This window comes from Anopheles nili, chromosome 3 (assembly GCF_943737925.1).
Source record: "Anopheles nili chromosome 3, idAnoNiliSN_F5_01, whole genome shotgun sequence".
Taxonomy (NCBI): Eukaryota; Metazoa; Arthropoda; class Insecta; order Diptera; family Culicidae; genus Anopheles; species Anopheles nili.
The window spans coordinates 22868914-22881238 of NC_071292.1; the positions used below are offsets into that span (position 1 = coordinate 22868914).

Below are 12325 nucleotides of genomic sequence, written 5' to 3' on the forward strand. Positions count from 1 at the left end.
AATGATCAACTTCTATGATTTAATGAGAGAACCTCCACCGGTCTCGGTCTCCGTCTCGACGCAGGAAATGGGATTTACAGGCCCACCAGCAGCGAGGAGATTCACCCTTCGAGGACGACGGTTAGTTTGCAAATATTTTACATTAACATCAATCTAAATGCCAAATATGACAATGAATATTAATGACAGCAAATAAGTCGCCCCTCGTCAGCCCGGGAGCGTCCTTTCGATGGTGCTGATTAAAACGAGCTTTTGCGGAGAGCACAAAACGGTTAGGTGGCGTTCGAGCCGGTTCGTGTTGGGTCCCTTGATGGGCCGTCGAGGTCGTTGCTCTGTGTACCGGGTTGGCGCATATTCAAGGCAACTGTGTTTGCAGCATATCTATGCTGTCGCGTGGCGTCACGAGCATGCCCAACGAATTTTAATCGCTCGTGTACGCCGTTGATAACTCTCTCTCTTTGTTAGGGCACCGTAGGCCCCGATACGCATTTCGGGGGAAGCGTGCGAGATAAAATTAGGAGAGAGAGGAAAAAAAAAACGGCCAACCACTTCAGGAAAACTGTTCGCAGTTTACCACCCGAAGCGGAGGGTTTTCATGCAGGCCGGAACTATTTCACTTTCATGCTCACGCTGCGATTATTCATGCCGGTTTGTAACAAAAAAAAAAGGGTGATGTTAATGCAACGACCAAACGACACGTGGCTGGCGGCGTCGGGATCGAACCGAAACTGGCGCAAAAAAAAGAGAGAGAAGACAAACACACAGACACCCAAACAACGCCTAATGTTTCGCTAATAAAATGCTCATAATTAGAGACTCGAAACGCATCGCGCAACCACGAGCACGACCTCGGGTTTATTGCGCAACGTTGCCCATCCGCGATGACCTGGGGCCGCGTATCGTAAACCACCTTTCCATTGGGTCTGCTCGGTCGTCTTATCGAACGCTGCATCCGCACAGAAATGAAAACGGATAGGTGGAAAAGGCAAGCAAAATTCACAACCACTCGGAGTGTGTTGCGAGCAGGCAAAGTCAACCGCCTGGAAAAGCCACCCACCCCCCGGGGGCGTGGGGTGGAATTTCCCTTGCACCCGATGGAACGACGAAGACGATCGAAATTTGGAAACGTCATAAATTTATTAATTGCTTCATTTGCTCCTTGAACCGTTGCGAACCGCTGGTGCTTGCCAACGCACACCCGTACCCGTTTGGTTGGCAATTTATCGTTCATCACTACGACAGCGAAATAAACGGCAGCCCATCGCTGGTGAGGATCGCGTAGATCGAGCAAATGGATCAACGCACCCACGAGTCCGGCCATGTACGAGAAAAGCCTGCTCGATCACCACACCAATAGGCGTGTGGGGTGAAATAAAACTAAAAGACACACACACACACCCGGGTGGAAAGTTGCACCCGGCGTTACGATGCTTCCCCACACGGGCTGTAAACCTTTTCCATCCGTGTTTTTTTTTTCCTGCCTCCTCGCAGACCGATCGAACTGACACCGAAAAAAAAACACCCGCAGCAAACCTTTCGAAATGGATCGCACCCGAAAACATATTCGCTAGGGGCGCGCGAACGAGAAATACATTACAAATTCCAAAAAACCCACCCCAAAACGTGTGGGGTTTTATTTGCGCGCGAGATAAAGGCCGTTACACGATCACCCCTGCCTTGGAAAAGGAGCTTTTCCTTCGTCTTCTTGCGTACGACGCTCGACCGCAAGCACCAGTGATATCCGCCAGTGATTTTGCGCCATTAAATGGCCCACAACAAAACACGAGGAAACGCCTGGTTCCAATTCAAAGTGAACCCCTTCTCGTAACGGTGGCGCCCCCCCCCCAAGCTGCCGAAGCATCGACGTGATGCGACCCACCCCGGGCCAGCTAAGGTGGCCATCTCGGAAGATTCACGCTTCACTTCCGTGCAAAAGTGCCAGCAACAACGGCACCGGCCAGCGGCCAGAGCGAGCCGAACCGCGACCGGTAGGTCGGTGGCCTGAACGTGGTTCGAGTCCGCGGGCACGGCGCGTATATAAGCGCGTTGTCGCGGGCTTCAAAAATCAGTTCTTTCTCTGGTCTCGCTATCTCCGGTACTAGTGTGTAGGTGCGAAGAAAAGTGTACGCAAACAACAGCGCGTTTGGTCCATCGACAGTGCACAATGCGTATGGTACGTTGTTCGGACTATGGATGGGGATGCTGTTCATCGTTCCCGATTTCCGACCGTGCTCGAAAAGGGGGAACATTTGGGAACACCCCGTGCAGGCTGCTGTGCGTCATTGTCTGTGCGTGAAAGCTCCTACAGAGAAGCGCCCAAAAGGGGTTGGGCTAACCCCAACCAATCGATCGAATGCGGCCCAACGCGGACAATGGCTGCCGGGCAGCTGATAAGATAATTAAAGAACCAGTGAAAAGCTAACGGGAAACTCGGGGCGCTTTCATCGACGCAAGAATGGACGCGGACGGTTTTGGGGCAGAAGCTCCCGAAAAGTGAAACTCACGCCACCGAAGCGTGTGAGGAAAAACCGGCAAAAAGAAAACTCATCGAATTTCGAACCACCGCGGTTTTGGCCATTTGCCCCGGAGGCTGGCTGGCAGGCGTTTTCTCTCTCTCTCTCTCTCTCTCTCTTTCTTTTTTTTCTCATGCCTCTTCATAACCGTGTAATTCCCCAAATGAACCCATTGATCGGTGCACGCCGCGGGTCGTCGATCGACGCCAAACACTCTCGCCCGGGTCGAATGATTGATCACGCCATGCGTCGATCGCGATCTCCGCACACGGGGCGCATTTCGATTCGGTCCCGAAAATTCGATGGAAAGTGCCCTACATTAGTTTGGCTAAGTGAAAACAATTCAAATCGCGCACCACGTCACGTGGGAGTCGCTCGGAAACTGTACGGAAACGCGTCGCTTCCGGTGGTGCACCAATTTGCGCGTGCAATTATGCATTATGAAATGTGTTGCATTTCGTAATGCGAAATTGATGGTTGAAGCCGTGATGGCTTTCGGTTCGATTATGATCCATTTGGATGCGTTACAGCATTACTTTCCCGATCGGAACGTGATCGAATGATCATATAACGATGGACAAAAGCGCAGCGAGCAACAAAAAAAAAACCATCCCTCAGTAGGCTTATCTTCTTTTTTTGCCGTCACCATAGCAACCAAAGCATCATTTCGATGGCGCACGCGTTTGAATCCTACCAACCACTCAAATAAGCGAATAATTGATCACAATTTTTTCTCTCTCCCTCTCTCTTTTGGGGTACAGTTTATAGTCCCTTGCTGCCTAGCCCTGCTGGTGGCACTGGCCACTGCTGAGGGAAACGCTGCATCGGAACTGCAGACGGCCGCCGAAAAGAGAAGCGCAGAAGCTGAGCCAAAGGATTCTCAACGTCTCGAGAAACGAGGAGCATCGCTGGACGAATGGGGCCATCTATCCCACGGTTACGCTGACCAGCACGGCTACCAGCAGTACCAGCCGCAGGTGCAGTACTATCACCACCAACACCACCAGCAACCGCAGCAGTTGCATCAGCACCAGCAGCCACAGCAGCATGCTCACCATCCGCAGCACTATCACGTGAAGTACGAGGAACCGATCAAGACGATCACGATCGAGAAGAAGATCCCGGTGCCGTACACCGTGCACAAGCACTATCCGTACACGGTCGAGAAGAAGGTGCCGTACGAGGTGAAGGTACCGATCCCGAAGCCATACCTGGTCGAGAAGAAGGTGCCGGTTCATATCAAGGAGTACGTCAAGTACGCCGTCCACGTCCCGGAACCGTACACCGTCTACAAGAAGGTGCCGTATGAGGTTAAGGTCCCCGTTGACAAGCCGTACGAGGTGAAGGTGCACGTTCCCAAGCCGTACATCGTCGAGAAGAAGGTACCGTATGAGGTGAAGGTTCCAGTCCCAGTGCCGGTCACCGTCGAGAAGAAGGTCCCGTATGAGGTGAAGTACGAAGTTGCCGTCCCGAAGCCGTACACCGTGTACAAGAAGGTGCCGTTTGAGGTGAAGGTCCCCGTTGACAAGCCGTACAAGGTGGAAGTCCCACGCCCAGTCAAGGTGGAGGTTCTCAAGCCATACCCGGTCGTCGTCGAGAAGAAGGTCCCGTATGAGGTGAAGGTTCCGGTTGACAAGCCGTACGAAGTGGAAGTACCGCGTCCGGTAAAGGTTGCCGTCAAGGTGCCCGTTCCGGTGCCGTACACCGTCGAGAAGAAATTCCCCTACACGGTGGAGAAGCCCGTGCCATATGAGGTGAAGGTGCACATTGATCGGCCCGTACCCGTGTACAAGGAGGTGAAATTCGCCGTCCACAAAGAGGTCCCGGTGCCGGTGAAGGAGAAGGTCCTTGTGCCGGTGGCGGTGAGTGAGAAGAAACCGGAATCGGTCGAACACACTCATCATCACGAGCAGCCTCAGGAATTGCACCAGGAGCAGCCGCAGCATCAGCAGCAGCAACAGGAACACTTCTACCACGAACAGCCTCAGGCACTGGCTTACCATCAGGAACAGCAGGCGTACCATCAGGAACCACAGCCTGTCTATCATCAGGAGACTCAGCCTGCCCAGGAGCAGCAGTACCATCAGTACCAGCAGCACCAGCAGCAGATCTACAACGCGCACCAGCAGCAACAGTACCAGCAGCAGGAGCAAAACCACCACCAGCAGCACTACGAGTCGCACTAGGCTTCGAGGCGTTGCCAAACACGTGCTGAGAAACCTGAGCTAGACTGACGGAAGATGTGATAATGTTATGTTACTCCCCCCGGTTTAAGTGTACACCGCCTTTGAGACGCTTTCACACCATCGGCACCATCGGTTCGATGCTGAATCGCAGGATATTTTGGCCGCTTTTTTCGTCCCCAGCCGTCCCCAAACGCCCGTGGACGCCGAAAGAGTCCTTCGTTTCTCGTCCACTCGCGCGCTTTTGTTCCTAGTATTTGAAGAGATCGGCTGCAGCTGAGGTGTAATGAGCTGGGCCGATGCCAGAAGGAGAAGGAGGAGGAGGATAAATCTTGAAATGTTCGGATGCACGCTAGCGAAAACCCTCTCAACCCGTGGGACCAACAACGGTCTCAGCCTGGCTGGTTCCGGCCGGATCCGGTGCATGGAAAGGACCGGGAATGCACGCCCCGTACGGCATTGGGGCCGTCTTGGGAGACGTTCCGGGTGAGAGAGCGGGTTGGCGGATGGCGCGATTTTTTGCATCAAGTTGTTGTTAGTTGTTGTACTTTATGACTGAATAGAAGCTCATTGAAAAGATAAAAAATAAACTCAAAAAAGTATGATCACATAGAACGTTCGATCGCTTGGGTTATTGCGTTTTTGTTTGCAAAGTGAAGGAAAGTTTTGCGATGTTTTCACTCTACGTGTATTCATTTGAAAAGCCTTAAAAAAGTAGAAACAAATTTAAGAAGTAAAGTTTCTTTTCAAGGAATTGTAGAACAATCTCTTTAGCGGCTTCAATTACCAGGGTCGCTTTGTTATGACTACATGCTAACGATCTCCGTCCCAATCACAGTACACCATGCCAACAGCGGGTATTTCAACAAACTGCACCTACACCTGGCCTACTTTGCTTTAAAAACTGTTTCCACTTTGCGCACAATCAGCGATGCCGTAAGGTGTTTCGTTACATCCGCTCGAAAAAAAAACGAACGCACTGATCAAGAATGGAAGTCACGTTAAAGGCCGAACCGTGCTTTTCCCGGTAACGACTCGGTCCTTAGAGATTGGGTCCCCGGTAAGCTCCCCTTAGGAGGCAACATTTTTGCGCGTTTAATCAAATCAATCAAATCAATCCAATCAATTCAATTACGGGCAACTATTTAAGACGACAGAATGACGCAGCGAGTTTGGCTTTTCGTTGTCGTACAATCGGAGATCCTTTGTAGCTAATTAGCAATCCGTGTTCTTCGTGTAACAGTGCAAATTGCTGCGTGACCGTTCCTGGGAGGTATGCACGTAGTAGAGAAAAAAAAAAAAACTCATTCCACAACTATGTCTGGAATCCAAGCCAAACGCTGGCGGTGATAATTTGTATGCAACGCCGTCAAAATCCGGCTTAATTTCGGGCAACATTTTTCCAACCACACGGTTTCACGTACGCCGCATCACCGGCATCAATGGTGGGCGGATTGCAAATTTAAATGAAGCGTAATCTAATTAGGTGGAAAATTTATAAAACCCCAACAGCAACCGAACCCGCCGGTCACGCCAATTCCCGCGAGTGAGATGGCGATCATAGGCACAATTGAGGGGATGGGTTGAAATTGCCGTTCTGCTGATTTCGGAATTCATCATACGCGCATAGCGTGGAGGAAAAAGCGGTTCAATCCCCACCTCCGGGTACGTGGCGGGTCCCACCCAGAGCAAGAAGCGGAAGAATGATGGGAAGAAAGCTGGTGGAGAACGAACAAAAAAAAAGAAAAACGCCCGAAAATTAAATGCACCACAATTGGCAGAAGGCACCGGGCGCGACCCGTACCAGTCAGGCGTGCCGTGAATCCCAAAGGCATCGGCCAGGCCGATTATTAGCTCGAGAGGTTGGCCCGATATTTTCACCCTGCCGGTCGGAAAATCCCCCTGGGAAGTGGGCCGGAAAGCCACCGCGGGGACACGTCGCTGGAGACCGCGTTCGAACCGGAGCTAATTCCGACCGGCCCGAGCTCAATCTAAATAACAAATTTTTCATGCATAAATTTGATTATTTGCAACGCATCATTGATTACGGGAATGGTTTTCGGACTCCGGGTCGGCTAATGCAAACCTCACCCACGCGATGCACCTGTACGGCCAGGTTGGATCGCTGGCCGGGTTTCGAATGCTGCATGCCGTGAAAATGCGTCGAATTAAACAGCCAAAACAGGCGGCAAGCTCACGTACGCACGCCATCCTCCCGATGGGCCGCAATCCCACCGAAAGTCAACAGCTGCAATAATAATTATGACCATTGCAACAACCCCCCCACCAAGCCATCGCCAAGCCCGCCCACCTGCGGAGGTGTTATTTTTTGCTATTAAGTCAATTGCGCTCTATTGTGCTTTAGTGCTAAGCGCTAGAGCAACTACTGCGCCGCTGTGTACTCGCACCGCAACCAGCGAACCCGCGCCATTTTATTGACCCTAACGAATCCGGCTGAAAAATGGCTGTAATCAACCGTCCATGGTAGTGTGCGGGAGGTTTTGCGTGGAGGTCAAACCAAAAAGCACAAGTAGAGGGAGGGAAAAAAAATACAAACGAAACAAGCATCTAAAATGCCCTTTCCCAATCGGTCCGTTGGTCGGTTTGGTGCCGATGGAACAAGCATGTCGAAATTGAGCCGCTCTCGACTGCCGCGACACCACCCACGCATACACACGCCCCCATCCGGTCCGGCAGCAGGCTGTGGGTTTTAGTTTTCAACCTCAATGGAAATGGCCACACGGTCGGTGTAACCGACCCTACTGCACCCATTTCCATCCACTATCTCTCTCTCTCTCTCTCTCTCTCTCTCTCTCTCTCGAATCACCTCCTTTTCATTGCACATATCACCTCCCGTCGGGTGGGAGTCCTCGCATCGACACGTCAACGCCAGTCACGCGGGGACGACGAGCGAATAATCAGCCAAACGAAATATATTCCCCGCTCCGTCATATCGTCCGAATGTCCGGCCCTTCACCGCGGCACTAGGAGCGCGCGAGTGCGCGGGAATGGAACATTTTAGTATTTTTCATTATTAATGGCATAAAAATTGGAAATATGTTTTCCAATTTCATAATAATTTGATATGCAAATTTCAATTGAATTTTAATGCTACTTCACCATCGTAATACCACCCATCGCGTGGAAAAGCGGGTGCCTTCACATGCTTTGGGTTTGTGTTTCCGCGTCGGTTGTGTGTTTGTTTGATCACTCGAGCGTGAGTTGAGAGCGGGAAAATAGACCAGACAGAAAAAAAAAAACAACGACCATTTCATAAAATTATGACGTACGTTTCCGACGACTAATGGTTCGTTTGGTAAATTGCGACACGATCGAGGTAGGCGTTGGGAAATTGGAAAGGGAAACATCTTTTTTAAACACGTTTAGTGTCAATTTCGTGAATGTTTGTACACCGTTTTGGAGTTACTATGTTGCCATTGATGGGCATTGCTGGCGTGCAGCAGATAATAAGCTATGTTCGTCCTGTTGCACTGCCTGTTATGCAGCTGCGTAACATCAGAAAAATTACCTACATTGCCAGGTGATAATGATTTCAATCGCAAAATTTCACCGCAAATAGTTCCTTTTCAATCGGACACTCACACTCAGCGCTACGTGCGGTTTTAGTAGACACGTTATTTTCAGGAATGACCTCATAAACGGATCTCAGGATGTATGTTTCCCATTCCTTCTCAAAGCTTGTACGTACTAGGGACGATTAAATTAGAAACAACGAACTAAATTAACGTCGTTTCTCAGCAGGTTAGTCACCTACTCACTAATCACCTTCACATTAGTGCTACGCGCAAATTTAATGGCAAAAAAAAACCTAGCATGAAATGCTTTCAAAAGCATTCGCTTTCTTCCGATGCTACCACGCACGTTGCAGTCACATCCCATTAAACCATCAAATGATACTAATAGATACTTTAAAAGCATCCTTTTGAAATGCTTCCAGCACCGTCATTAAGGTCACGTTTGGCCGTGCCTTGTCCATGTGTAGAAACATGGGCTCGTTTTTTTTTTAGTCCTTTGCGAACCCAGTTAAAAAAGGTCCGGCTATCATTATATGCGTTCTTCGCTCATTCCGTTTCGTGAAAGCGAAGAGCACTAGTTTGTATGAGTACGAGTGGTTTTGAGAGAGAATTCATACCGCTGATAAGAGGAAAAAATACAGTATACACATAAAAACTGCGCGCAAGAATAGAACAGAGACAGATCCAAATGAAAAGATATGAGCTCACATTAAAGAGGCTAGCTATAAAAAAAAATAAGGACGCTCTGCAATTGTAGCGGAAATTATTCTTCATGAAACGTTCTAGTTTTTAAAGCAGCCCCCACCACGACACGATGGATGTCCTTTTTCGTTACGTCTTTTTGCTCGCTTCTAAATGTCAGAAACAAAGTGGATGTATTTCGGCATGTGTCTGATCCTGAGTGAAACAAAAAAAAAGAGCTCCATTCAAGCACTAATTGAAACAATACTGCGGTAAAAGCATTTTAAAAATGAAATATCGTTGTTTTCTCTTTTGTTCAATCAGAGCCAGGTTTGCGAAGGAAATGGAATGATTGAATCTTGCAGCCATCACCACAAGTGGACCGTTTTGCAAAGAGCTTTAGTTTAAGTTTCAGAAACGTTTCAAAACGTACAGATTTTTTTTGGTTTGGTTGTATATAAGAGAATAAACGAAAATATACTCAAAGCTCTACAACCGCAACGTTACCAGTTTTAAAGGAAAAATACAACAAAATGAAAATCCGCCTCACTAGGGCTACAAAAAAAAGCATGCACCTTACTGTTACAACGAAGCTGCTCATAAAACATGATGTGTAGCCGGCCCTTTAACCGGAGATTTTCGAAGTTGACTCAGATGCAGAGACAGAGCCAAATTACGCCAACGATTGTAGCGACCTTCCAGCTAACAACCCAAGCTTCAATTGCAAAACCCAAGATGATGAACCCTTTTCCTGCAAAGGGATACGATCTACAAATTTACGAGAAACCTTACGGCGCAGAATGGGTTATAATAAGAATTTCTCCCCCCCCCCCCCCCCCAAGCCGTCCGAAGGTGCTCCCCCGAAAGTATGCAAAGGCGCACGCAGAAAGCCACCCCGCTTAAACCCACTGGGGTGGGTGGTTTTGGGGCTAATAATTCATCCTCACGGTACCGGCAACAGCTGTGCCACCACGTAACACGTATACGCGCGGCGTCAACACCCGAACCCGAATGATCTGGTGGGTGTCCACCGGCGCAAGGCCGTCTAAATGCGGCCAGGATGGCATTTGCTTGTGCCTGCGTGAACCCTTCAGGGTACGCACTAAAAACCCCATTCGCTGTAATTAACTTTAATAATATCACTTTGTCATGAATATGAAATTTAATGTAGCCAATCCCACTAAATAATGCACGCTACAATATTCATATCCGAGGCGAGCTGCCGCCAACCGTGGCCAACCGTGGCGGGCTTGAAGATTAAGGAGCGTACGCTTTTCGATGTCAGCTTCCATTTTCGTTGGGGCCCGAAAAGATCCCGCCTCCGGGTGGAAACGGCACTCAAGCCAAACCTGCCAACCCCGCATAGGTCAAATAGCACGGAAAATAGTCCTTCCGGCGACAAACGGGTCTCATGTGGGTTGAAGACCTTTGCAGTCGTGTTTAAGTGATTGAAAAATGCTGATAAACTACGAAGTGTTGGTTTTTTTTTACTTTCTTTCTTTTTTTTTGAATGACAGATATGAGGAATCGTGCTATTTTTTGGCGTTCGTAGTCTAGGAACCGGATCACGTGTAGGATCGTACTTTGTTTTGAAAAATTACCTGATTGCACATTGGTTTGTGTTGCATGTTAAACTTTAGATTAACAAAAATGTGATTCATCAAATTCAAGCGTTACTATCAAACAACAGGGTTTGCAATGTTTTGTGCAACCTTTCAACAAATCAAAAATTCACAATAGTAATATGGGAATTGTTGCGTCCATCCAGCCAAGTCCGTGTTAATCATTTAACGCACATTTGTCTTATCGAAAAGATCACGACCAGATAAAAACTACTTTACGCAAACAGTCCGTCAAGTACCTGCCCATCCATCATGTAAGATTTATGTGTCCTTTTCAGTCCTCGTGCACTCGGCCACACATGACGCAATGGCACCATTGGGTATGAGGATCATATAGCGATTCATATTGCTCGTTCCGATACAAACGTCAAGTGCTCTCGTCGGGATGTTAAAATGAAACCCCTCCAGCAAAGCTCCGGCGCAAAACAAGCGCTGGAAGTAAATACGTCTCCGATAAAAGATTATCCGTACGTCCCGGGGAGTGCGTTTACAACCGCCGGTAGATGAGTTTGCGGGTGCTTCTGAGAATCGCACTCCGCACCGGTAAGCCGTCTTCTTAAACACTCGTCTCTTCGTGCCAGTGTACACCGGCATTGGGTTGTAGTGAGCATATCAATGTAAATAACATCCTGCAAGGTTCCCTCGGGTTCCCGATTGCACGATTCAAAGATCAAACCCGGCACATTCCAGCCGGTGATTGCACGCCCAAGAACCACCCTACCTGCGGCATCAACCGGTCGCATGTCGTCATTAATAGACACATACGCACTCGCGCAGCAAATACCCGATTCCTTGCCCGAAGCCACCCGGAAAGGACGAAAGGCAAAAAGCAATCTTCGGAAAATATTGCGAGATTCATCTAGATAAAATGCCCGGCCTGACCCGGTGGCGTGTGTTTGCACGGAAAAAGGGCAGGTTGTGAACGGACGACGGCCGGTCTGGTGAACTGGTCCATGCACCTATCCTATCTGCCAGTAATTACGGTATGGCCCAGCACACTGAACCTCTCACATGGGCTTTTTCTTCTCCCCGAGGATGGAGACGTTATTTTGCTGTGGTGACTTTTGTCAGCTTTTATCCCGAGTTTTATCGTTGACACCCGACGAAAGCGAAGAAATGTGTTAAATTATTGATAGCATCTCTCGGCGGGTTCTCGGTGGATCCTTGGTGGGTCCTTCGACAAGGACCCCTTCCTGGCGTAGACGCCGGTCTGCCATGCGTCTGCCGTTTCGATTCAATTCCGCTTATCGGACCACCAAACCGAGCCACCCACCGAAGCCAGCCGGCCGGACGGACAGATGGATGACTGGCCGGTGCCCGGGAGGACAACCGGCGACGATGCGTGCTCATTGTAGAAGCCCATCCGGAGCTGCCGGAGGATGATATCCCGCTGCTCATCCAGCCATTTCATTCAAGTTTCAGTTCATTCAACAGCGAGCCAGGCCGAGTGGGTGCCGGGGATATTTATGCATTCAAAAACCCCACCAGAAGCCGGGATTTGTGTGCCCGGACGTCCCCTTCAGCGACGGACAGTAAATACTTGGGCTTCGCAAATGGGCATTCACCGTTGGTCTCTCCGGCGTTGGGAGGATGCGAATCGGGCACTCGCACCCGTGCAGCAGATGAGAAGGTTCAGCAGATTGATGGAAGGTTAATTGGAGCAAAGCGAGGGCTTGCTTTAGTTAATGGAAATGCCTTTTTCCTTTCGGCAGTCGTGCGCTCGTGCACGTGGCTTTAATGCCCGGGATCAAGCTCGGTGCGGTGGCTAACGGTAAATTGGAAGATAAGAC

General features: G+C 49.4%; 1 protein-coding gene across 1 annotated transcript; it reads left to right on the forward strand.

Moving 5' to 3' along the window:
- Positions 1-2164: 2164 nt before the first annotated feature.
- LOC128722939 (titin-like) lies at positions 2165-4699 on the forward strand. Its single transcript, XM_053816633.1, has 2 exons — positions 2165-2173; positions 3275-4699. The coding sequence occupies exons 1-2, from the start codon at positions 2165-2167 to the stop codon at positions 4697-4699; spliced, it is 1434 nt and encodes a 477-aa protein (XP_053672608.1).
- Positions 4700-12325: the final 7626 nt, after the last annotated feature.